The sequence below is a fragment of the Bos javanicus genome, chromosome 9, assembly GCF_032452875.1.
Source record: "Bos javanicus breed banteng chromosome 9, ARS-OSU_banteng_1.0, whole genome shotgun sequence".
Classification (NCBI taxonomy): domain Eukaryota; kingdom Metazoa; phylum Chordata; class Mammalia; order Artiodactyla; family Bovidae; genus Bos; species Bos javanicus.
In genome coordinates, this window is record NC_083876.1 from 87528646 (window position 1) to 87556127 (window position 27482).

The 27482-nt window shown below is 43.7% G+C and overlaps 1 protein-coding gene across 2 annotated transcripts in view; it reads left to right on the forward strand.

Annotated features, from left to right (window-relative positions):
• IYD (iodotyrosine deiodinase) overlaps positions 1-27482 on the forward strand; it is a 61411-nt gene that overhangs the window by 11503 nt on the left and 22426 nt on the right. Inside the window, exons 2-5 of one of the 2 annotated variants that reach the window (XM_061428302.1) lie at positions 6062-6253; positions 9361-9520; positions 15229-15385; positions 17897-18352. In XM_061428302.1, the coding sequence (XP_061284286.1) occupies positions 6062-6253; positions 9361-9520; positions 15229-15385; positions 17897-18079 (692 nt within the window). In that variant the 3' untranslated portion in view covers positions 18080-18352. Of the gene's footprint in view, positions 1-6061; positions 6254-9360; positions 9521-15228; positions 15386-17896; positions 18353-27482 lie in introns of those variants that run through there. The other variant, XM_061428301.1, reaches the window with a different exon arrangement.

The window sequence follows — 27482 nt, forward strand, 5'->3', positions numbered from 1 at the left end:
TCTCCAAGCCAGGCTTCAGCAATACGTGAACCTCGAACTTCCAGATGTTCAAGCTGGTTTTAGAAAAGGCAGAGGAACCAGAGATCAAATTGCCAACATCCACTGCATCATTGAAAAAGCAAGAGAGTTCCAGAAAAAACATCTATTTCTGATTTATTGACTATGCCAAAGCCTTTGACTGTGTGGATCACAATAAACTGTGGAAAATTCTTCAAGAGATGGGAATACCAGACCACCTGACCTGCCTCTTGAGAAACCTGCATGCAGGTCAGGAAGCAACAGTTAGAACTGGACATGAAACAACAGACTGGTTCCAAATAGGAAAAGGAGTCTGTCAAGGCTATATATTACCTTGCTTATTTAAAATCACCCTGCTTATTTAACTTCTATGCAGAGTACATCATGAGAAATGCTGGTCTGGAAGAAGCACAAACTGGAATCAGGATTGCCGGGAGAAATATCAATAACCTCAGATATGCAGATGACACCACCCTTATGGCAGACAGTGAAGAGGAACTCAAAAGCCTCTTGATGAAAGTGAAAGAGGAGAGTGAAAAAGTTGGCCTAAAGCTCAACATTCAGAAAACGAAGATCATGGCATTTGGTCCCATCACTTCATGGCAAATAGATGGGGAAACAGTGGAAACAGTGGCTGACTATTTTTCTGGGCTCCAAAATCACTGTAGATGGTAATTGCATCCATGAAATTAAAAGACACTCCTTGGAAGGAAAGTTATGACCAACCTAGACAGCATATTAAAAAGCAGAGACATTACTTTGCCAACAAAAGTCCATCTAGTCAAATCTTTGGTTTTTACAGTAGTCATGTATGGATGTGAGAGTTGGACTGTGAAGAAAGCTGAGTGCCGAAGAATTGATGCTTTTGAACTGTGGTGTTGGAGAACACTCTTGAGAGTCCCTTGGACTGCAAGGAGATCCAACCAGTCCATCCTAAAGGAGATCAGTCCTGGGTGTTCTTTGGAAGGACTGATTCTAAAGCTGAAACTCCAATGCTTTGGCCACCTCATGCGAAGAGTTGACTCATTGGAAAAGACTCTGATGCTGGGAGGGATTGGGGGCAGGAGGAGAAGGGGACGACAGAGGATGAGATGGCTGGATGGCATCACTGACTCGATGGACGTGAGTCTGAGTGAAGTCCGGGAGTTGGTGATGGACAGGGAGGCCTGGCGTGCTGTGATTCATGGTGTCGCAAAGAGTCAGACATGACTGAGCGACTGAACTGAACTGAACTGAATATTTTTGTGTCTTATTTAAGAAATTCTTCTTGTCTACAAAGTCATTAAGATAGTCTCTTACATTCTTTTCTATAAAGCTTCAAAAATTAGTCTTTCATAATTAAAGCTCTGGTGAGAACAGGCAATATTCATTCAGTTTCAATATCTGATGAAAGAGTTTAAATGTTTCACCATTAACTATGTAGCTGGTTCTGGGGTGTTTTGATTTTGTTTGTTCCCAATAGTTAGACTTATCAGGTTAAGAAAGTTCCTTTCTACTCCCAATTTACTAAGAGATGAATGCCTAATTATGTATATATATAAATTATATGAATATATATATATATACACTCTACATTCAAAGCATTCCTATTTTTTATAATCTTTAATTTTTGAAGACTGTATCTTAGAATTTGTTTCAGTTGGCATCTTCGTAGTTCACATGTGAATCTTTGTAATTCAGACTGAAAATACTGTCTAGTTATGGTGAAAGGAATGAAGAAACACACATGTTCAGAGGTAGAACTGTGATATTTTGGATCTATAATGAACAATTTCAAGAATGTTGGAATGAAGCATCTGGGAATTCAGCAATAAGGTCTTCTGAACTCTTTTGTTTGAAAGCCTACCAGGAACTTCACAGTGTTATTGACTGGAAAACCTTCTAAAATGAGGTGGTTGGGTCTGCCCTTGGTGAGGCTTCTAGTTCACCAGATATATCTTCCTTTTTATCTTCTACCGTATCTGTGAGTTCGTTTTCTTCGTTTTACCATTTTCAGCTCCACCTATTGAATCCTCCATTGCATCTTCATCTTCTGTGGATTTTCACAGCTCTCTGAACAGGACGGAAGCAGAGGAAACCAGAAAAACATGATAGAAGCAGGCAGGTGTAAAGATAAATTTAGTGTAGGTAAGCAGAACAGATTTTTTCCTTATGATTAGTATTTTTGTCTCTTGTTTAAGAAATTCTTCTTCTCTACAAAGTCATGAAGATAGTCTCCTACATTCTTTCCTAAAAGCTTCAAAAATTAGTTTTTCATAATTAAAACTCTGGTGAGAATAGGCAATATTAATTCATTTTCAATATCTGATGGAGAGTTTAAATGTTTCACCATTAACTATGTAGTTGGTTCTGGGTGTTTTTCCCCATAGCTAGACTTTATCAGGATAAGAAAGTTCCTTTATACTTCCAATTTACTAAGAGATGAATGCCTAATTTTATCAAACACTTTTTCCGTATTACAATGATTACTAGCTTGTAAATGTAACAAACATGGTTTTGCTAACGTTGTTAACTTGCATTCCTGGGATAATTCCAACTTGAACAAAGTGCACTGTTTTTTACATATTGTTGAATTCTGTTTACTAATATTTTGGTCAGGACTCTTTGCATCTATATTTATGAGGAAGTTGAATCTGTAACCTTTCTTTCTTTTAACGTCCTAGTCAGACTTGGTAACAAGGTTGTGGGTGTCATAAAATGAGTTGGGGATGATGTTTCCTCTATTTCTATTCTTGGTAAGAGTTTGAGAAAATATAGCAATAATTGCTCTTTGTGATAAGGAACCTGCTTGCCAATGCAGGAAACTAAGAAATGAGGGTTCAGTCCCCTGGAGGGGGGCATGGTAACCCACTCCAGTATTACTCAGGCTTCCCAGCTGGTGCCAGTGGTAAAAAAATCCTGCCTGCCAATGCAGGAGACATAAGAGACAAGGGTTCGATCCCTGGGTTGGAAAGATCTCCTGGAGGACAGCATGGCAACCCACTCCAGTAGTCTTGTCTGCAGAATCCCATGGACAGAGGCGCCTGGAGAGTTGGACACGACTGAAGGGACTCAGTATGCATGCATGCATGCATGTTCTTTGAGTGTTTGATAGAACTAACTCCCTTATGAAGCCCTCTGGGCCTCTTCCTAAAGGAATCTTTTTTTTCCCTCTGGCTGATTTTGAGATTTTATACTTGATTATAAAAGATGTGGGCTTCTTTTCTCTTTTACTGCTGCTGCTGCTGCTAAGTCGCTTCAGTCATGTCCGGCTCTGTGAGATCCCATAGATGGCAGCCCACCAGGCTCCTCTGTCCCTCGGATTCTCCAGGCAAGAACACTGGAGTGGGTTGCCATTTCCTTCTCTTTTACTACCTGGGATTGACTGGGCCTCTCGAATCTGTAGATATGGCATTTTGCATCATTTTTTTTTTTTTTTTTTAATCAGATGCATGCATCTGTCCATGGGATTCTCCAGGCCAGAACACGAGTGGGTTGCCATGCCCTCCTCCAGAGGATCTTCCACACCCAAGGACTGAACCTGAGTCTCTTGTGTCTCCTGCACTGCAGGTGGCTTTTTTTCTGCTGAGCCACCCTGGAAGCCCTTTTAACAAATAGTCTCCTTCAAATAGGGCCTCTGCCACATCCTCTTTCCCATCTCCTGCTGTGACTATCATCAGACATATAATAGACATTCTCATTCTGCTTTATTTTTCTTGATCTTTTATGTTTTCCATCTTTTGGTCTTTCCTTGTTCTGTTCAAGATATTTCTTCTGAGTTATCTTCAGTTCATTAACTCTTTCTTTAGGTATGTCTAACCTGCTGTTAAACTCATCCACCAAGTTCTTAGTTCTATTGTTTTATTTTTCAGTTCTAATCTCTATCTTAGACTATTTTCCATGTAACTTTTCATTTTTTCCTGTACCCTACAGATTTATAAATGCTTGTCTTTCTTTTCCCCTCTAAACCTAGCCATCAAAGTTTTTCTATCTTTTGAGTCTGACGATTCCATATTTGGAGACTTCAGGTGTCTGATTCTATTTTTAAAAATCTGCTCTGCTATATTTTGCTCAAGGTGTTTTGGTTTTGTGTATGTCTGGTTGTCTTTGATGGGTTGCTGACTATTGCACTTAAAATTATCTGTATGTTGGCATTTGCTTCTGTTGGGTGATGGGGCTATTTTCAGGCAGGACCACATTGTTCCAAGTTCAGGTTTGAGGCATGACTCACAAAAATGCTGTAACCCCTTGGGGGCTGACTTATTTACATTTCTTACTTTTTCTAAGGATGTAGTCTTGGGGTCCATGCTTGTCAGACTTCCCATTGTATATGGGTCTGGGCTTTGATTTCTGTCTCTCTTGATCCCTGAAAACATAAAAATAAACATGTAAATATATAGGGATTGGCAGATACTAAGAGGGCAAATGTAGCTTTTGCACTTATTTACCTTCTCAGGTTCCTAATTTCCCTTAAGTTTTGGCCTGGGGATGTCTTACTATGCTGTTAGCAATTTAATGATTTTATGATAGGTTTTAAGGTAATACTTTTTTTTTTTTTCAAGATCTTAGTGATTTTAGATGATTCCTAGTGGCTCAGATGGTAAAGAAACTGCCTGCAATGCAGGAGACCCAGGTTTGATCCCTGGGCCAGGAAGATTCCCTGGAGAAGGAAATGGCTACCCACTCCAGTATTCATGCCTGGAGAACTCCATGAACAGATAGCCTGGTGGGCTACAGTTGATAAGGTCACAAAAGGGTTGGACACGGCTGAGGGCCTAACACTTTGGACTTCACTGGTGGCTCAGACGGTAAAGTGTCTGCCTACAATGTGGGAGACTCGGGTTCAATCCCGGGGTCGGGAAGATCTCTGGGAGAAGGAAATGGCAACCTACGCCAGTATTCTTGCCTGGAAAATCCCATGGACGGAGAAGCCTGGTAGGCTATAGTCCATGGGGTCGCAAAGAGTGGGACATGACTGAGCGACTTCACTTTCACTTTAGTGATTTTCAGCTGGTGGGAGATAGCTTCAATAAGCTAGTTCACTGTTAACAGGAATTTATATTTCTCATCTTTGGGGAAGCAAAAATTTTCTTTTCCTTGATTTGTAACCAGTCTGGGGTTTGAAGGACAGTCAAGATCAGATCAGAATTCTCAGACCCTTTTCATTTTTTTATGATGTTTTTGAGCTCATATCCTTTAGATATTTTTGAGAACTTGATTTCCCTTTCTCTAGTGGTCACCTTGTGACTCTAAAGAAGGAAAAAGAATTTTCCCTCTATTCTTCTAGGTTTTTGGCTGAGACATCTCTTCTTCGTAATATATACAGGTTAACAAGAGAAAAACAAACAGAAATTTAACAATATGTATATTTCTTGTGTACATGGGAGAGACCCAGGAAGACTGAGTAACCCCCTTGAAATGGCTCTAGAAAGACAGTGAAAGTCGCTCAGTCATGTCCAACTCTTTGTGACCCCATGGACTGTAGCCTGCCAGGCTCCTCTGTCTGTGGAATTCTCCAGGCAAGAATACTGAAGAGTCTTGCCCTTCCCTTCTCCAGGTAATCTTCCCGAGCCAGTAATCAAACACAGGTCTCCTACATTGCAGGCAGATTCTTTACCAGCTGAGCTGCCAGGGAAATGGCCCCAGCCACCACCTTAAATATCATTTCCAGATAAAGACAAAAGAAAGGTGTTGGGGGCTCAGCAGAGTCAGTTATGGGAGGTTATCAGAAAAAGCAGAGTAAACAAGGGTAAAGTTGTTACAGAGATTTACAGCCACACCTTCTCTATTGACAAGAGTTTATTGTGATTTAGAATCATCCCTCTCTTCCTGGTGCAGAGAGGAAGATACTTCCAAATGGAGAATTCCTTTATAAATGTAAACATCCGCTTACCAAAGGGTGACTTCTACTCTGGTTTTCAGAGTTTCTCCTGTGTCTGCTGTTTCCTAAAAATAGTCAATGCAAAAGAATTCTTATGCTAATGAGGCTTATGGGGCCGGGGAGGGGGCATTCCCTTTCAAAACCAAGAGATCATTTAATTTGCTGTCTTGTTCCTATTTGCAGAGGCTGATGAATGGCAAGAGTCAGAGGAAGAGGTGGAACACATCCCATTCTCCCACAGTCGCTACCCAGAGAAGGAAATGGTTAAGAGATCCCAGGAGTTTTATGAACTTCTCAATAAGAGACGGTCTGTTAGATTCATAAGTAACGAGCAAGTCCCAATGGAGGTCATTGACAACGTCATCAAAGCAGCAGGTCTGTATATGCGCAGTGGGTCTTTGGGAATGCCCACGGCAAGTGACAGTAGGAGAGCAATGTTGAAGTTCAAACACAGCAGATAAAGCCTGGAGTGATAGGTTTACCTGCCAAGTCTTGTTAGTGCAAGTTGCTATGCCCAATGCACAGTGAGGCCAAACACACCAACATGTAGGAGTTTGGAGCACAGAAGGGTTTATTGAAGAGCTTTGCAAGGAGAGGGGTGGTTCATTCCCTAAAAGCCCCCTGAGTTCAAAGCATTTTTAAACAGCAGGTGAGGGAGAGCAGTCGCAGGGTGTGTGATCCGCTCAGGTACAAGTCTCTGACTGGCTGATGGTGAGGTCACAGGGTGGTGTCATAGGAGTTAACTTCATCAGACATTAGGCTCCAGGAAGCCTGGGGCTATGAGCTCATGGGGTCAAATGGTTAACATCTTCCATTTGGTGGGGGGTTTCACATCAGAGAGTAACATGGAAACTTACATTACCATATGTAAAATACATAGCCAACGGGAATTTGCTCTATGCCTCAGGGAACCCAAACGGGGGCTCTGTTTCAACCTAGAGGGGTGCGATGGGGAGGGAGATGGAGGGAGGTTCAGGAGGGAGGGGACATATGTATATCTATGGCGGATTCACGCTGATGTTTTGACAGAAAACAACAAAAGTCTGTAAAGCAATTATCCTTCAATTAAAAAATAAACTTAAAAAAATTAAGTGATGTCGGGGGAAAAAAAACAACTCTGGAAATGTGCATCAGATACTGTTATCCAGGTACTTCAAGAGGAGCTAAAGCAGAGGATATGGGAAAAGCCCATCCTAGGGTCCTTCTCGGTCACAGTCTTACCCAGATGTTGACTGACTGCTGGGGACATAACGACTTCCATTTTCTACAAACTTTTAACTATTACAGACTTCTTGGGAGCAGATGTGACAACAGTTCAAAACGTCTACAATTATTCAACATTATAAACTTTTATGAAAAATGAAAATTTCTGAATATAGTATTACACCTTGGAAGAGAAAAAACATCCTCTTACTTTCCCCTCCCCTTAAAACACATGCATACGTGCATGAGTGCGCACACACACAGACACACACTCACACAGACACACACTCACACAGACACACACTCACACAGACACACACTCACACAGACACACACTCACACAGACACACACTCACACAGACACACACTCACACAGACACACACTCATACAGACACACACTCATACAGACACACACTCACATTTATATATTTCTCTTTTGGGGACTAAATTTCTTGTATTACACACCATGATGCTCTGTTCCAATGAACTAACAAACTTCATGTGAATTCGCAAAGTAAATCGAGGCAAGGTAAACCCATTTTTAATGTAAATCTCCTTAGAAGAAGAGAAGAGAATTACAGACAAGGGGAAGGAGATAGAAAGGCCCCTATTTGAGAGCCTCCTCTGATTGGGTTCTTATTCCTATACAAAATCACATTTAAGTTACTTTTCAGAAATTATTGCATGACTATTATAAATCCATTGCCCGAATTTAAAGGAAGAAAGAATAAAACATTTTATTTCAGTTAACACAAATGAACTAAATTGTTGAGTCCTTCATCTAACTAATAGAGGTTACTAAATATCTTCTGTGTGTAATCTGTATTTAAATATGTGTACACATGACATTCAGAGACGTTTGGCATAGCTGAAAACATTAGGGGGCAATTTATTTCTTGTGTTCAATGGCACCAATATTTAGTGAACAGACAACATGTACAAAGTGAACTGGAATCTCTCTGTTCAGAAATTTGGGCTTTATGTTTGATTTGACTTGCATTTTACAATTCAGTATGCCCTCTCTACCACAGGGACTGGTGGATGGTGAACTCATGAAGGCTGGCAAGCTTGAGACCCCTTCTATAGAGTTTATGCCATTGAATTACTTACTAGGAAGAAAAAAAAAATACTTCTGAAATATCCCACACTGTGGTCTGCTTCTAGAAACAGTGAGTGATTTCTAGGAGAGAGTGGTGACATCCAGACCAGAACCTGGCTCGCTCCTTAGCTGAAATCTTAAGGAGAACTGAAGCTCCTTGAGTCCACGATGCACTGTGAAGCTTTGTCAGGGATAGCGGGACTGATCCAAGTGTGGTCTGAGGTTTCCCAAAGCCTGTGAGAGCTGAAAGACACACTGTTGTGTGTCTGAGCGCCCTGGGCCAAGAAGTTCTCATGTATCCACACAGGACCACAACCCCACACTGCCATCCTCAGAACTGTGATATAGGCACTAAACGATTTATAGTTCAGTTGCCTTTCGGAGAGTGCTCTTTTAAAAATCTGTTAATTGATTTAGTGTCTGTGCTGGGTCTTCGTTGCTGTGTGTGCTTTTCTCTAGTTGCGATGCCCAGCGTTCTTGTTGAGGTGGCTTCTCTTGTGGTGCACAGGCTCCAGGCACAGGGGCTTCGGTACTTGTGGCACATGTGCTCAGTTGTTGCGGTTCCTGGGCTCTCGAGCACGGGCTCAATAGTTGTGGCACATGGGTTTAGTCGCTTCTTCATATGTGGGATCTTCCCGGATCAGGGATCAAACCCATGTCCTCTGCAATGCCAGGAGGATTCTTATCCACTGAGCCACCAGGGAAGCCCTGGAGAGTGCTTTTTACCATTTAAAAATTTTAAATGCTTTTTACCATTTACATTTTTCGAGTTCCAATAACCTTCATGACTTGACACTTTTTCAAGAATACCAAAACAAATATTTACCAAAACAAATAATGGATTTTGGGGGATTTTGACTGACAGAGCTTTCCCTCTGAGTTTCCTTACTGGTCACGGTGCAGTTTTCAAGGGATGTCTTCTCCCACATAATTAGAGAAGCAGTGATAAACTCTCATGGCCCAGGAACTACTGGCCTTGATCTCAATTGGTTCAAAGACCCTGACAGTGAGGTGGAACAAAACAGGATGTCAGCAAAACCCCAGAGGCTACCTCTGGGGACTTTGTGTACTAGGTGATCTAACATTATCTTGAGCAAATATGAGTTATAGGAATTCTTAGCTGACAGTCTCACATTTCCCTGCAGTTTTAATTTCTGATGTTAATTGAATGTGCGACAGGAACAGCCCCAAGTGGGGCCCACACAGAGCCCTGGACATTTGTGGTTGTGAAGGACCCAGACGTGAAGCATAAGATTCGGGAGATCATTGAGGAGGAAGAGGAAATAAACTACCTGAAGAGGATGGGACCTCGATGGGTCACAGACTTGAAGAAATTCAGGTACAAAAGTGGGGAGCATCAGGCATGTTTGGTTTGGCTTCTTAAAATGAGATAACTAAGATTCAATTTCCTGGTTTGTTTTAGGTGTTAAAAAGTTTCATTTTAACTGTGGGAGAAATAATGGAAGTGCAGTCAGGCCTCACGTCTGTGTTGCTTTGAGCACACATATTGGCTAGGTGTTAGAGATGCCAGCTGGGATCGCATCCCAGTTCATGTCTCAGCTCTGGTTTTTCCAAGTGCAAGACCTTGGGCATTTGCTTTCAGTCTCTAAATGCATGAGTCTGGGTTCTCCAGAGAAACAGAATCAATGGAGAGAGAGAAACAAAGACAGAGAGAAATAGAAACACAGAGAGAAAGAAATTTATTATATTAATATATATAATAGATAATATTACTATTATAGAGCTTCCCTGGTAGCTCAGCTGGTAAAGAATCCATCTGCAATGCAGGAGACCCTGGTTCCATTCCTGGGTCAGGAAGTTCCCTTGGAGAAAGGATGGGCTACCCACTCCAGTGTTCTTGGGTTTCCCTGGTGGCTCAGCTGGTAAAGAATCCATCTCCAATGCAGGAAACCTAGGTTTGATCCCTGGGTTGGGAAGATCCCCTGGAGGAGGGCATGGGAACCTACTCCAGTATTCTTGCCTAGAGAATCCCCATGGACAGAGGAGCCTGGCAGACTACAGTCCATGAGGTTACAAAGAGTTGGACACGACTGAGAGACTAAGCACATTTTAGCACATTGTTTATTATAATAGACAATTTATTTATTATTTATAATTGGCTCATAATTACTTGAGCCAACTTACTCTAACTGGCTTAAGTGATTATGAAGGCTGAGAAATACCAAGACCTGCACTCAGCAAGCGGGAGGCCCAGCAGAGCTGATGCTGCTGTTCTAGTTTGAGTCCAAAGGCCTGGGAATCAGGGGAACTGGTGATGTATGTTCCAGTCCGAGGCCAAGGACAGGAGAAGACTGATGTCCTCAAAGACAGGCAGAAGGAGAAAATTATCCCTTACTCCATCTGTGTTTTTTCTACTCAGGGCTTCAACAGATTAGACCAGGCCACCCACATTGGGAAGGTTAATTGGCTTTACTCAGTCTGCCAATTCACATGTTAACCTTATCCAGAAACATCCTTTTGACACACCCAGAATAATGCTTAACCAACTATCTGGGTTCCTTGTGTCCCAGTCAAGTTGGCACCTTAACTTAACCATCACATTAAGCTTCTATTTTTTTCACCCCAAATAATGTTTAAAAACTTGGTATCAGGATTAAATAAGATAGAGGCTAAGAGTAGGGCCTTAGAAGCCAGAGTGCTTGAGTTCAAATATGAGATCTACTATTTATTAACTTCTCAGTGCCTCAGTTTCCTCATCTGCAAAATGGGAATAAGTCTAGTATCTATTTCATTATGAAATTTGGATGTGTTTGTAAGCATGCAGAACGGCGATGACACATAGTAAGTCTGGTAAACAAACAGGCTCTGACCCAAATAATTATTGGCAAACAAAACTTTGAGGATGTACTTTTCTACTATCTGGAACATAAGACTGTGAAATCCTCAGGATCTTGAATGAAGTAAATGACATCTTGCTATAATGATCACATCTGAGCAGACTTTAGTTTTAATACATGCTCAATAAAAGTACAAATTTAGTGCAGGTTTAATATCCATTAGGCATTAGTAACTGCGGGCTTTCTTAACTCCAGGGTGGATTGGAATTCAGTGTAACTGGCTTTACCATGAGGCTTCAATGTACTAGAGTAGACACATGTGAAGTTTCATTTTTTTCTAAAACCTGCAACTAACTATGCCTTGTTGAGCCCATTTTCCCTGTTGAGGACCAGTCACCCTACATTATATCTAGGATGAATTCAGTAATTTCTCAGTCATTTTCATAGTTAAAAACACTCCATTTTTTTCAGACTAGGCCTTGTTATTTTATTTTTTAATTGAAAAAAAATTTTTAGTTTGTTTTTTATCTTTCCAGCTGCACTGGGTCTTTGTTGCAGCACATGAGCTTTCTCTGGTTGAGGCACATGGCTTTGCTTGTTGCAGAGAAAGTGAAAGTGAAAGTCGCTCAGTTGTGTCCGACTCTTTGTGATCCCATGGACTATACAATCCATGGAATTCTCCAGACCAGAATACTGGAGTGGGTAGCCTTTCCCTTCTCCAGGGGATCTTCCCAACCCAGGGATTGAACCCAGGTCTCCCACATTGCAGACATGTACTTTACCAGCTGAGCCACAGAGGAAGCCCCTCTCAGCCTTGTCATTTAGAACACCGGTCGCAGGGTCCCCTTTACAAACACTGCACTCCTCACAGGCAGTTCGTTTCCCCTCTGAACTCTTCTCAGGTTGAGCATGAGGAGGGGTGGGGTGCCAACTCTAGTCCTTGGCATGTAGAAGGTAGAGGTTCTTATGCCCCAGGCCGTCATCTGTGGGCCTTTTGTGGCCACTTCCGGCACCAGCCATCCAACACCCAGTGTGACAGAAGCCTGGGGAAAGGCACTGGGCTGGCCATCTTGCGGGGCAAAGCAGGTTTCTCCTCTGGTAGACAAGGCTGGGTGATGAGAAGGCGGGCCTCTCAGTCCTGCTCTTTTCATTTCTTTGGCCTCAGAGGACACTTTTTTTTCCCCTGAGATATTATTTAAACCCTATCAAAATGGATGTCTATTGGCATTGTAACTTACGGTTGTGTTCTGGAATAAGTGCAGGGTATTAATAATAAATACATAAATCTTATGGCACATTCATGAGAAAACATAGACAGGGAAAGTCCAGTTGAGCCCGTCCCTCGTAGAGAGACATTTTGCTCTGTGTGTGTAGTACCTACAACACACTGCCAGCCCCATCTCTCCCCAGTGAAGGCAGAATCGGCTGCTCTCTTGACTCTATGCGCAAAGGACTTAATACACACCTTCCATGCATCTGAAATAGCCATTACCACACAGGATTTTGGGCTTCCCTAGTAGCTCAGCTGGTAAAGAATCCGCCTGCAATGCAGGAAACCCTGGTTCGATTCTTGGGTTGGGAAGATCCCCTGGAGAAGGGATAGGCTACCCATTCCAGTATTCTTAGGCTTCCTTGGTGGCTCAGCTGGTAAAGAATCCACCTGCAATGCAGGGAGACCTGGGCTTGATCCCTGGATTGAGAAGATTCCCTGGAGGAGGGCATGGTAACCCACTTCAGCATTTTTGCCTGGAGAATCCTCATGGGCAGAGGAACCTGGTGGACTACAGTTCATGGGGTCACAGAGTTGGACGTGACTGAGTGTCTAAGCACAGCACACAGTACTTTAATTGCTGGCTTACTTTTCTTCTCATTTTCTAGTCCATATTTTAGAAACCTCTGTTGTACACCAAGATACTCATGATAATCCAATGAGCATTAGAGACTTTCTCTGCAGACAATATGTACACACAGATATGTTTAGAAAAACTCCAGGGCCCAGCCTTGTATCACTTAGCACAGTGCTAATGCATAGTAGGTAACTGAATAAATATTTGCTAAATTGCATTGCAAATGAACACTCACCTCACTCACCTCCTGATATCCAATTTAGGTCAGCTCTGAAACTCAGAGCTGTCATTAAAGCCTCTAATATACAATCTGGTCCAACTTATCTGTTAAGCTTTGTTCTCCTCTGGTGGCATGAGGCCCTCCACCCCAGGCAGAAGGTGTTACTTGTCCTTTCTTAACAGCCCTCAGCATGTCTCAATCTGTATTAGTTCTAATACAATGTCATAATACATTCCTGTAAAATTGAATAAATCAAAATACTAGCCAACAATGTATGCCCTGACAAATAAGTACAAAAATTGTAAAAAATTACTACCCTGCCTCCGAAACTAGTAAGTTACTTATTCTTCACCTTATATTTTAAAATTGTTTTGAATTATTCACTGTAAAATAAAATATAGTTGTGATAATAACACTAGCTAGCACATGCATGGCACCATGCCCTGGGTACTATTCTAAGCACCTGATCTATTTGGACTGATTTTACCATCACAAAACCTTTTGAGGTGAATACATTTTACACATGAGGAAGATGAGCTGTGAGAAAGAGAGAGGCTTACCTAACATGGCAAAGCTAGTTGACTCCAGAGTGTTCTGGTAAACTATTAACATTCTCCCTCCTTCTGAAGAGGAAAAGAACTGATCCTAGTCAAATGTGAGTAAGCTGGCTGAGGTATGGTGAAGTAGCTTTGAACAAGTAATCTACAGAAGTAAGTAGGGTAAAAGAAACCATAGAAAAATATACATGTGAGTTTAGTGTATTTTAAACAAGGAAATATTGTACTTCCTAGGTTAAAAATGAAATGAACAATTACTGTCTCTTGTTTATTGATGACATTATATACCCTAAGGGAAAATTCTAATACATAGCATTGTATGGGGTCTTTCCTTTGAATACCTGTGCTAGAATGAAGCATTTGTCAAAATGTGTGGGCAGGATACAGAGAAGGCGATGGCACCCCACTCCAGTACTCTTGCCTGGAAAATCCCATAGACGGAGGAGCCTGGTGCGCTGCAGTCCATGGGGTGGCTAAAAGTCGGACACGACTGAGCGACTTCACTTTCACTTTTCACTTTCATGCATTGGAGAAGGAAATGGCAACCCACTCCAGCGTTCTTGCCTGGAGAATCCCAGGGATGGCAGAGCCTGGTGGGCTGCCATCTATGGGGTGACACAGAGTTGGACACGACTGAAGCGACTTAGCAGCAGCAGTAGCATGGGCAGGATAATGAAAGACATGCTCTTAGCTGGAAAACAAAAATGGAAACTCAGCATTTATACCTCCCATGGGTTATGTCCCTCTCCCACAAAGGTTTCCTTCCTTTTCTCCATAACTAGGCTAAGAGCATCACCATCTGGAGACTTGCTTCAACCTCACTGTCACCTTTTCCTTCTCCCTTTGCACTCTTGTATCATATCTGTCAGCTCCAGCCTTCATAGTTCCCCAGATTCTCCTGGGCCATGGCCATCATCTCCTCTCTGGTCTCCCCGGAGAGCTGGTCTTCACCAACCTGGCTCTTTCTGAAGCAGATCTGATCACATTTTGCTTCTTCTCAGAAACATGGTAACTTTTTATGCCCCTTTGAACAAAGCCCTGTGCAAAATCTGTATGAAAACTGCCAGCCCTCCAACACATGCTCCACCACGCACAGCATCCCCCAGCCTATCAGACTTCTGAAATACCTGGCCGGCCAAGGATTTTCCATCTGACTCTGCCCTTCGCTCATCTCTTCACTAGGGTGCCCTCCCCAGTGCCCTTTCTCCACTTGGTCTTCAGCATCCCTCTTCAAGAGAAATTTTGCATACATTCTGACAACTTTCTTATTTAAAATTAGCATTTCATTTTTGAGCTCCTAAGGCATTTGGCTTATTTTTCTTTCATAAAATTTACCAAGTTTTTATTTTGCTAAATGTGACTTATTACCCTCTGGGTTATAAGATCCATATTTGTGTCTTTTCAGCATTTCACATGTCTTGCCATATGATTTTTATGAATATCTGTTTATTGACTTTGGCTAGAAAATGATGAATATGACAAAAGAATAATCCTGGTCTTTTTCAATTTAACCATAAAAGATGAGTAAATGTTTTTTATTTTTCATGTCAGTAAGGTGGTAAAAGGGGAACAAAAAAAACCATTAAGAGAAAATATTCTTCTAAATATCTTTTTCTCGCCTTTAGGACCAATTGGATTAAAGAGTACTTGGACACTGCCCCTGTTTTGATTCTCATTTTCAAGCAAGTCCACGGATTTTCTGCAAATGGCAAGAAAAAGATTCACTACTACAATGAGATCAGCGTCTCCATCTCTTGTGGCATTCTCCTGGCTGCCCTACAGGTCTGCCGCCCTCCTTCTCTGTCCAGGAGAGAGACGTGATCCATGGGGCCGACTGCGGTTTTATTTGCAAATTTCAGCTGAGTTTCTAGTTCAGGGACTAGTAGAGTTTTATCTAAAGTTGAATTCCTAAGGCAAGTTACTCTGATGTATAAACTACCTCTGGAAAGCTGGGCTGGTGAGGATGATGGTTCAAACAATCCGGAATCCTTCCTGGAAGTTTACTTATAATATCAGTTAAGGGTCAACAAAATGGTCATTGTGTTTGCCTTCTTCTGTAAGGACATGAAACTTTAAGGGTTATGGTGAACACACATGAGGAGCTTTGGAATCTGAAAGTTGCAGGGCCTGGCTTCTCAGCTGTGTTCACTGTTGTCTGAGCCAGTGGGATGATTAAAAAGCCATAAGGGGGACTCTATTACAGAGCTCCTACCCTGAGAAGTTATTTGCATATTGCATTAGAAACATGTCCATGACGAAAAAAAAAAAAAGAAATATGTTCATGTGCTTAAAAAAAAAATCCATCTATACAGTAGCTACAGTAACACAAAGCATGAAGTAGAGCAGGATTTCACAAGATTCAAGTCATTCATATACCAGATATTTTCTGAGCTCCTTTTATGTGGCAGATTCCAGGAGGCACCAGGAACAGTTGCATCCCTGTGTGAACTGTATACTCTAGTGGGGACTGTGGTCCTGGGAAGGGGTGGACAGCGATGGTCAACAAGCGAAATAAACAAAGCAAACAGTATTAGAAGAACGAATGAGCCAACCTTCAAGGGATCAAGGGACAGTCAATTGCAAAAACCTATGTTCTTCTTCATTATCTCAAAGGAAAACGTGCTTGCTGAAAACCTGCAAAATAGTCACTGTGGCATAAAAGAGGGAAAAAACATAAAAAATAAAACATTGAAAAAAAAACCCATAAAAAACACTTTAGATGACTTGAAAAATGGTTACAAAGTAGCTGGCGTCCGGTCTCCTTTCTGATTCTGAAACAGATAAGTAAAGGAGGTGCTGTACAAAGGCCACGAAGGTCAAACCGCAGGGCACCGCCGCTAAAGCGGTTTCGCCTTGCGCTGGCTTCAAGCGCGGCGTCTGCGCGTTTGACTAGGCAAACTTCTCCACTTTACCGTGGAGTTTGCTGCCCTCTAGCGTTCTTTAAAGGGCTTCCCTGGTGGCTCAGGTGGTACAGCGTCTGCCTGCAATGCAGGAGACCCGGGCTCTCCTTTAGCGTTCTTTAAAGAGTAATTGAGTGTAGGTTTTGTGTGGGTTTTGTGATTTGTAGACTTGTGCGAGAGGAAAGAATCTGCCAGGAGCCCCTGTCTGGACAGATTGCTCAGAGACTGTAGGTATGCTTGATTCCCAAATACAATTCCAGAACTTCCTTCTGGCCCAGGCTTACCGTTGACCGTCTATCAGGAAAATCAGGGGGAGGATAGAGAGAGCCAACTGGAAAAGTGTCTTGAAGCTACATGATTTTTATTGAATGTTTATTATTTAAGGGGACTGGGCAGAGATTGGTGGAATATTTCCTCGACCCCTTAATGTACTTCTTGGCCACTGGGTCCTCCATCACTGGACGTCAAGTATTCTCAGCTGGGGTGATGCTCTGCTTCCACTGGTTGGTTGTATAATCACAGGAAGTGCCTTCTGTTATTCCATTTCTTTGGTATGAGTCAGTTCAGTCACTGCTCAGTCATGTCCTACTCTTTGCGACCCCATGGACTGCAGCACGCCAGGCTTCCCTGTCCATCACCAACTTCCAGAGCTTACTCAAACTCATGTCCATCACGTCGGTGATGCCATCCAATCATCTCATCCTTTGTTGTCCGCTTTTCCTCCCACCTTTAATCTTTCCCAACATTAGGGTCTATTCAAATGAGTCAGCTCTTCGTATCAGGTGGCCAAAGTATTGAAATTTCAGCTTCAACATCAGTCCTTCCATTGAATATTTAGGACTGATTTCCTTTAGGATGGACTGATTGGATCTCCCTGCAGTCCAAGGGACTCTCAAGAGTCTTCTCCAACACCACAGTTCAAATCAGTTCTTCGGTGCTCGGCTTTCTTTATACTTCAACTCTCACATCCATATATGACTACTGGAAAAAAACAGAGCTTTGACTAGACAGATCTTTGTTGGCAAAGTAATGCCTCTGCTTTTTAATACGCTGTCTAGGTATGCTGACTTATAATATGCTGTCTTGGTATGATTAAATACTTCAAATTTCTTTCCATGAAACAACCATTCCCATTTTTTAAGCACCAGTGAAAAATAAGACTGGTACTTTCTTCTCTGAGAAGCTTCACACTGTTTGGTTCAGAGATGGGGTCTGGGGAGGTCGAGGAGGGTAGGAAAGATTCAAGACATCATTGCCCACGTTGGTAGCTTCTTTTCTGCCCAACTATGGGAGAAACAGTGTTACAGGGACTAGAACGTGCCCATGCTACAAGCAGAGCTGGGGTTTTGCCTGCTGACTTTAAAGTGTATTTTCTTTTTCTCTCCTGTTGTAGAATGCTGGACTGGTGACTGTCACCACCACGCCTCTCAACTGTGGCCCCCATCTGAGAGTGCTTCTGAACCGCCCCACCAATGAAAAGCTCCTGATGCTGCTCCCTGTGGGGTACCCCAGTGAAGACGCCACGGTGCCCAACCTCACACGGAAAACTCTGGATCAGATCATGGTGACTGTGTAGGAAGGACACAGGCAGGCAGATGCTGGAAGGTGATGCCCTGCTCCCCTCTCCGGTTCCTCTTTCCCTGGGTGTCCCATCTCCCTGGCAGTCCACTCTGCAGGGGTGGCCACTCTGTGTATCAAGAAACCTTTCCACTTTCTCCAGCACTTTGAGTCTGAGAAGGCCTGGTTCCACTAGTGAGATTAGCTGAACATACAGAATAAGGGACGAACAAGTATGTTCCTTTCCATTTCTTATCCACTTTGGAAATGCATTAAATATTTATTAAGAATATGCCCTGGTTTTTATGTTTTTCTAAATTGTTCCAGAAAAATCATGGGGGATTTTTTTTTAACTCTTTAAAAATTCATAGAGGAAAGAGTTATCAGAAAATTTAGTGTGCTGCTGCTGCTGCTGCTGCTGTTGCTAAGTCACTTCAGTTGTGTCTGACTCTGTGCGACCCCATAGACCGCAGCCCACCAGGCCCCGCCGTCCCTGGGATTCTCTAGGCAAGAACACTGGAGTGGGTTGCCATTTCCTCCTCCAATGCATGAAAGTGAAAAGTGAAAGTGAAGTCACTCAGTCGTGTCTGACTCTTAGCGACCCCAGCCCCAAGAATTCAGCTATGTGATGATTTCTGAATTTAAATTTAGACTGATCAAATGGCTTTCCACCCCATGCTTTCTGTAAAAAGGGACCAGAGAGCAATAAGGAAGGGACCTGCTGGTCCTTCAAGGGCCGAGAGCAGCAGGGAAGGGGCCTACTTCCCTTCAGCAGTAGTAAGAAGGGACTAGAGAGCAGTTCAGAAGGGACCTGCTGATCCTTCATGGCTGAGAACAGTAGGGAAATTACCTACTTCCCTTTAGCCCCAGTAAGAAGGGACCAAAGAGTCATAAGGAAGGACCTGCCACTCCTTCTTTTGCCAAGAACAGTATGTAAGGGGGCTACTTCCCTTCAGCAGTAGTAAGACGGGACCAGAGAGCAGTAGGGAAGGGACCTGCTGGTCCTTCAAGGGCCGAGAGCTGTAGGGAGGGACCTACTTCAGTTCATCAGTAGTACGAAGGGACCAGAAGGGGCTCTGTGGACAGATCATCAAGAACTGAGTTCAGTTGCTCAGTCCTGTCCGACTCTTTGTGACTCCACGAACCACAGCATGCCAGGCCTCCCTGTTCATCACCAACTCCCAGAGTCCACCCAAACCCTTGTCCATTGAGTCGGTAATGCCATCCAACCATCTCATCCTCTGTCGTCCCCTTCTCCTCCTGCCCTCAATCTTTCTCCGCATCAGGGTCTTCTCAAATGATTCAGCTCTTCACATCAGGTGGCCAAAATATTGGAGTTTCAGCTTCAACATCAGTCTTTCCAATGAACACCCAGGGCTGATCTCCTTTAGGATGGACTGGTTGGATCTCCTTGCAGTCCAAGGGACTCTCAAGAGTGTTCTCCAACACCACAGTTCAAAAGCATCAATTCTTCGGCACTCAGCTTTCTTTATAGTCCAACTCTCACATCCATACATGACCATAGGAAAAACCATAGCCTTGACTAGACGGACCTTTGTTGACAAAGTAATGTCTCTGCTTTTTAATATGTTGTCTCATTTGGTCATAACTTTTCTTCCAAGGAGTAAGTGTCTTTTAATTTCATAGCCGCAATCACCATCTGCAGTGATTTTGTAGCCCCCCAAAAATAAAGTCAGCCACTGTTCCCACTGTTTCCCCATCTATTTGCCATGAAGTGATGGGACCAAATGCCATGATCTTCATTTTCTGAATGTTGAGCTTTAAGCCAACTTTTTCACTCTCCTCTTTCACTTTCATCAAGAGGCTCTTTAGTTCTTCTTCACTGTCTGCCATAAGGGTGGTGTCATCTGCATATCTGAGGTTATTGATATTTCTCCCGGCCATCTTGATTCCAGCTTGTGCTTCTTCCAGCCCAGTATTTCTCATGATGTACTCTGCATAGAAGTTAAATAAGCAGGGTGACAATATACAGCCTTGACAGACTCCTTTTCCTATTTGGAACCAGTCTGTTGTTCCATGTCCAGTTCTAACTGTTGCTTCCTGACCTGCATACAGGTTTCTTAAGAGGCAGGTCAGGTGGTCTGGTATTTCCATCTCTTTCAGAATTTTCCACAGTTTATTGTGATCCACACAGTCAAAGGCTTTGGCATAGTCAATAAAGCAGAAATAGATGTTTTTCTGAAACTCTCTTGCTTTTAGGATGATGCAGCGGATGTTGGCAATTTGATCTCTGGTTCCTCTGCCTTTTCTAAAACCAGCTTGAACATCTGGAAGTTCAAGGTTCAGTATTGCTGGAGCCTGGCGCAGGAGAGCAGAGCAGAGGCTGCAACGGCGCAGAAGGGCAGATCATGGGCTTGTGGTTTTCAGGGCGGCTCTGGGTCCCTTCCCTGGGCTCCAGGACTCCCACTTCCCAGGGCCAGGCTGAGCCCTGGCGGGCCTCAACAGCATTTCCTGTACGGGCCTCAACAGCATTTCCTGTACATTCTGGCCCCGTTTTCTCCCAAAGTCCCCGCATTACTGCTTCACCAAGGCACCCCTGTTCTGGCCTGGAGAGCCCGCAAGTAGCCCGGGGGAGCCACCGAGGTGTAAAGGACCCAGGGGAGGGAAAAGAGGAGAGGGCGGTGGCGCCACCCCCCAAGAAGTTTCGCGAAGCCCCACGCACCCAACTTCCCAGCGCCGCGCCCCCCACACCCCCGCCCCTGCAAGTTCATCCCGGAACTCACCGCCGGGCGTCCCGCTGAACCAGACAATGAGAAGCAAGTCCAGGAAGCCAAGACGGGTCTCAGGGCCACCCATCTCTCCCTTTGCCACCTGGATCTCGATTTTGCAGGAGTGGCGGATGGCGGGTCAGAGGATCCGATCCTTTCTGGGGCGCTGCCAGCGTTGCTCCGCCCGGACGCCCCGCCCCAGGGCCAGGCCGGTGAAGTCATTAACCTTAGGCTTTCCCAGACTGCTAGCTCTGGAGCAGGGTGTTGCCACTTCCTGTCTTCCCACTTGTTGGAGGCCTTTCGTGGTCTGATAGCAAGCATATTCCTAGTTAGGTCATCTTGTCATTTTGGTCTCCCTAATTAGTAGAAATTGATCAGAGGTCGTCAGGGAAGAATTTCTGGCAAGAAGGTCATGGAGGGGAGAGCTCAGGGCTTCGTACTTCCCCATCTTGAGCTTGCCTTGGATGATCACTGACCTTTTCACTGTATTGAGTTTCCTTACGGTTTTCCATACCATCTTATAAAAACTTAAAGAAACTTTTCAGCCAACCCAGTTACTGTTTCCAGTGCCAGTTCAGGTGGCAAACTTAATTGATAAACGTCGTCTGTGTCCTGACCGTTCCACTGATCTGCCCTTCTCTTATCTCTCTCCCTCTCCTCCAGCTTCCTGAGTCCCATAGACACAACAGTATTGAAATTAGGCCAGTTCATCACTCTGCAAGTTTGCTTCGGTCCCATTTGTTTATTTTTTCCTTCAAAATTTCAGTGCCAATGCATTTTGAAGAGGATTCTGTGTAATTCTACAGGTTGTTTGCCCCCCTTTTTTTTTTTTTGTATAATTGTACAACTTTGGAAATTACTGAAGTTATAATGATCCAGTATTATTTGTCATTCAAAAAAAAAAAAAGCCAATTTTCTCTTCTTCCCAGCAACCATCCAAGGGGAATTAAAGTTCCTGAAAGAAGGCTGGTTCAAGATGGCTTCTACTCTGGTAGAAACAGAAAACAAAAAGATGAGGAAAAGCAATAAAGAAATGGGTCCTCATCAAACTTACATACTTTTGCACAGCAAAGGAAACCATAAAATAAAAAAGGCTAACTACAGACTGGGAGAAAAGATTTGCAAATGATGCAGCTGACAAGGGCTTAACTTCCAAAATATATGAAAAACTGTTACAACTCAGTAATAAAAACAGGGAACCCAATCAAAGAATGGGCAGAAGATCTAAATAGACATTTCTCCAAAGAAGGCATGTGGCATTTCATGCAAAGAAGGCCTATTGGCATTTCACATGGCCAATAGGCATGTGAAAAGATGCTCAATATCAATATTTATTATTTTTAATTAATTAATTAAAATTTTTATTTTCTATTGATTGGAGTATATAGTTGATTAAAAATGTGTGTTAGTTTCAGGTGTATAGCAAAGTGATTCAATTAAACATATACATGTATCAATTTTTTTACAAATTCTTTTCCCATTTGTGTTATAGAATATTGAGCAGAGTTCCCTATGCCACACAGTAAGTCCTTGTTGGTGATCTATTTTAAGTATAGTAGTGTGTATATATTAATCCTAAACTCCCAGTTTATCTCTCTCCATCACCTATCACCTCTGGATATATGCCTAGGAGTGGGATTGCTATATCATATGGTAGCTCTGAACCTGCCTGCAATGCAGGAGACCTGGGTTTAATCCCTGGGTCAGGTCCTGACCCTGACAGTAGGAGCCATTTGGCTTTTTAACAAGTAGGATAGGCGTTTTATAAGGAGAGTGAGTAGGGCACAAGAGACCCTGATGCAGTAGCTTAGAGATGTTGGGTTTTAATCCCTGTTGATGTATTTGGGAAATAGGATATTGAGGTTGATTGGGAAACTTTGTTGGATCTTTTAGACAAATATAAATGGGAGTATGGTGGGAGGCGATGGAAGGGTTATCAGTATCCCAGACTATAGGGTTTACAGACGAGGAGGGTAATGGAGGAGGTAAAGAAATAGTGGGTTCGAGAAGCAGTAGCCAGGCCAGGTCAGGAGAAAGATTTGGAACAGTGAGGAAAGCCTTGAATTTGGAGAGTAGATCCCTTCCAAGGATTGGAGTGGGGCATTTTGGGAGTACGAGGAAAGAATGAGAGAAAGGGGTATTTTGAAGTGTGCAAGGCAGAGGCTTGGTAATCTGTGGTGTAGGCGCTAAACCGTGAACCCCCATGACAGAGATCTGAAAGACTTTAGTTTTTCTGGAATAAGCAGGCGTGGCAGAACAGGTGGCCCCTGTGTTGATAAGAAAAGAGATGGGCTTCCTTGCCACTGTGAGATACCTGGACTCCATAAAGGTGATGAGAGTTGGGGCCTGGGCCTCTGGGCATCTTCAGTCTTCAGTGGCCAGTCCAAGGAGCCTGGGCAGAGCTGGGTCTGAGGACTCCTGCTCGGGACCGGGAGGAGATGTCCGGATCCCTAGAGAGGGATTAGGGCAGTCCACCTTCCAATGTCCCTTTATGCCACAATTAGGACATGGACCCGGAGGGGGCCTGGGCTTTGGGCATGAGAGTGCCTTTCTTTACCGCACTTGTAACAGGGCCTAGATGATTTCTTTTCTCTGTCAGAGGATTAAGGTTTGGAGCTGTGTAGAGCAGAGGTTAAGAGATGATATTTAGCCTGATCTCTTTGAGCATTTACTAGTTTTGCCTGTTCTTCCCCTTTATTGAAAAATTTTAAAGCCAAATTTAAAAGATCTCATTGAGAGGTTTGAGAGCCTTCCTCTCTGCCTTTTTTAACTTTTTTTTGAATGTCTGGGGACGATTGGGAAATAAAATGGGTATTCAGGACAATAGTACCTTCTTTTGAAGTTGGATCTAATTTTGTTTATTTTTGTAGGGACAGAATTCTAGCTAGGTTAACAGAACAATGCCTTCTGTTAAACTAGCTAGAATTTGTGCTGCATTTTCATCTGGTCTTTGAGTTATTTCTCTGAGTTTATCAAAGTTAACAGCCTTATGTCCTGCTTTTTGCAAGTCACCATGTGATTATGGGCTGTTTACCCCAGATGCCCTGCCTGGTAGGCCCAATTAGGGTTGTCTCTGGGAATGGCAGCTAGGTCTACAGGTTTAGTACCATCAGTTTGATGTATTTCATGGGCATGAGCCTGAGAAGCTTGACAGACTTGTTCTTCCTCTTCTAGGAGGAGGGTAGAAGACAGTCTAGTGTAAATATCATGCCAGGTCAAGTCATAAGACTGGATGAGGTATTTAAATTATTTTAAATAAAAGTGTCCCTTGAGAGTCCCTTGGACAGCAAGGAGATCTAACCGGTCCCTCCTAAAGGAAATCAATCCTGAACATTCATTGGAAGGACTGACGCTGAAGCTGAAACTCCAATACTTTGGCCACCTAAACAGAAGAACTGACTCATTGGAAAAGACCCTGATGCTGGGAAAGATTGAAGGCAGGAGGAGAAGGGGATGCCAGAGGATGAGATGGTTGGATAGCATCACTGACCCGATGGACATGCATCTGAGTAAGCTCCAGGAGTTGGTGATGAAGAGGGAAACCCAGCGTGCTGCAGTCCATGGGGTCTCAAAGAGTCAGACATGACTGAGCAACTAAACTGAACTGAAACAAGTGTCAGGGTCAGAGGAAAAAGAGCCAAGACGTTTCTTGATTTGAGATAAATCAGAGAGGGAGACTGAGATGTGTACCCGAACAATGCCTTCTGTACCAGCCACCTCTACTAAGGGAAGGAGGGGAGCAGGAGGGATTCAGGGTCCTGTTTCTTTAAGGCCCTTTGCAGCCAGGTGTGAGGAGGGGATTTAGGGAGGTCAGGATGGGACTTGAGACTCTGGTAGCAGGGATGGATCAAAGCCCCAGAGCCCCTTCCAAACAGGCCTGGAGGGAGGGTGAGAAGTGGTGGCAGCCTGCACCTGAGAGCAAGAGGAGAGGGGGAACCTAAGGTGGAGGTTGGGGAACCAGGTCTGCTATGGTGGGATTAGAGGCGATTGGAGGTGCACTGTGGTCAGAAGGGTCAAAAGAAGAGGAGGAAAAATCCGAACAGGGATCAGGAGATATAGCACTGGGGAGAAGTGGCCCAGGTTGGGCTAAAAGTATTTGAGAAGTAGAACAGGAAGTACAGAGAGAGGGCCAAGGGTGGAAAGCGAAGAAAGCCTGAACATAAGGGATCTCTGACCACTTGCCATTGCAGCGGCTGAAGTTATAGAGGTCCCATAAAGTACTGGAATGGAGAGTTCCATTTTCTGGCCATTGGAACCTAATGTCCAGTCGAGATTGTGGCCAGACAGTGTTGGAGTGATAAGTGAGTCGCGTTGGCCTTATCTCTTCTTGAAAACCCAAGGTTTTTAGGTTTTGGAGAAGGCAGCCTAAAGGGATAGATTTTGTAGGTTGGGACTGAGAATTTCCCATTATAGACAAATAGGGAGGGAGGGCAAACTAGGGCGAGAGAAAAACGAGGAGAAAGGTCTCAGAGAAAAGGCACACCCACTCTCATGGGTGCCGGGGTCCAGCCCCGGCTGATCCAGGGTATTCGAAGGAGAGACGGCGTAGGCGACATATTTATTTAAATATTTATCAAAGATACAAAGAGTAATAGAATGAGGATAGCTCAGTAGGAAAATTCAGTGGAGAAAAGAGGCTGAGTATCTTGGTTTATGCAGGAGACCAATAAAACTTCAAGACAAGAAGTTTGTACCACTTACGTGGGCCGTAGGCGTCCTTCCGTTCTCCCGAAGGAGAGGAGACACTGAGGCCTCCCCGGTCGGATCTTAGAGGCCCAGGCATAATTAGTAAGCATGGTGGGTTCTGCGCTCCAGATGGAGACTCAGCCAGAATTTGAGAGAGAGAGCGACATGGGGAGACCAAGTTTCGGTGAACAAGGCCCACACTTTATTTTCCAAAGTAGTTTTTATACCTTAAGTTGTGCGTAGAGGATAATGAGGGAAGGGGTGGAGTTATGCAAGGACAGCAGTTCCTGGTCCTAATTGAAGCCAGGCTTTCAAACTTATCATATGCAAAAGTTCAGGTGAATTACATCATCTTCTGGCCAGGAGGCCTGTTAACATTTTAAGAAACTTATTTTTCTCTAAAGGTGATTATTCTAAAGTCAGGCACCAGCCTCCAAAAAATCACTGGACAAAGCTGCATTCCTATAGGACAAAGGTGAGGTGGGCTCAATCAAGAAAAGAATTAACTCAAGGGTCCAAGGTTACAAACATTGAGGCTACTACTTACATTTCTATACACCCATTATATGAATCAATACACTGCCAAGGACACAGTAGGTAAGGGATATGGAGACTTAGCAGCAAACATTGGCCCAACAAGTGAAAAACCCTTCACCAATACAATTACTGATCAATCTTTTAACTACTCAAAGGAATCTGTGTTTAGACAGTTTAGAACATCTCCTGCCTCTCACATTTGGGAGGCTCTGAACAATCACATGTGGCCGGAAAAACCTATTCAGGCAGGCTAGAGGATTTCCAAAGGAGTTTGTAGGTTGAAACACTGTCACACCCAGGAATTATTAACTGGAGCTGTAAGCTAACTCTTTATTTCAGAGAGAGGTAGTGGGGGACAGCCCCCTGTAAAGTCAGAGGTATAGGTGAAAGCACAAAGCAGAAAGTAGGCAGACTCTGATTTTGGGGGTAGATGCTCGAGAATTTCCAGGGGGACTCCTGAGGCTGGATCCCGCCTTTGTGTATGCTGAGCCTCCTTCCTCGTGACCTTTGCCATGGGCGGAGTGCCTCACGCTGGCTCCCGGCAGTGATAGAATTCTAGTTGAGCTATTCCAGATCCTGAAAGATGATGCTGTGGAAAGTGCTGCACTCAATATGCAATATGCACTCAATATGCACTATGCCAGCTCCCAGCACATGGGCTTCTCAGACAGCCAGACAGCAGCAGGGTCTACCTGGAAATCAGTTCAGTTCAGTCACTCAGTGGTATCCAACTCTTTGCGACCCCATGGACTGCAGCACGCCAGGCTTCCCTGTCCATCGAATCCGTGATGCCATCCAACCACCTCCTCCTCTGTCATCCCCTTCTCCTCCTGCCTTTAATCTTTCCCAGCATCAGGGTATTTTCAAATGAGTCAGTTCTTCGCATCAGGTGGCCAAAGGATTGGAGTTTCAGCTTCAACATCAGTCCTTCCAATGAATATTCAGGACTTATTTCCCTTAGGATGGACTGGTTAGATCTCCTTGCTGTCCAAGGGACTCTTAAGAGTATTCTCCAACACCACACGACAGTTCAAAAGTACCAATTCTTCAGTGCTCAGAATTTTATTTTTTTGAAATGGGCATCCCCTATTTCAAAGTGAGACCAGGGCCCAAGGACCAAGGGGATCCTCTGCCTAGCTCTAGGGCATCAAAAACCAGACCAGAGAAAGAGGATCCCAGAGAGCAGGAATTCACTCACCCCTGTAGCTGATGAAATTAGAGCCTGCGTGTGGATGTCAATCCAGGAAGGCAAGTGGAGAGTCCCATCCTGGGGACTCCCTTCAGTTTCTTAGCAAGGTCCAAGGGAGGGAACCACCAAAGGTGGGCTCAGGAGAGGAGCCCACCTGGCCGCAGTGGGTCTTCCCTCCCATGTTTCAGCACCAGAAATGTAAGGCGAGCACGATGAAAAAGAGAGTGAGCCAGGCATTCAAACAGAGAAAGATTTATTATAGAAAGAAAGAAAGAGTGAAT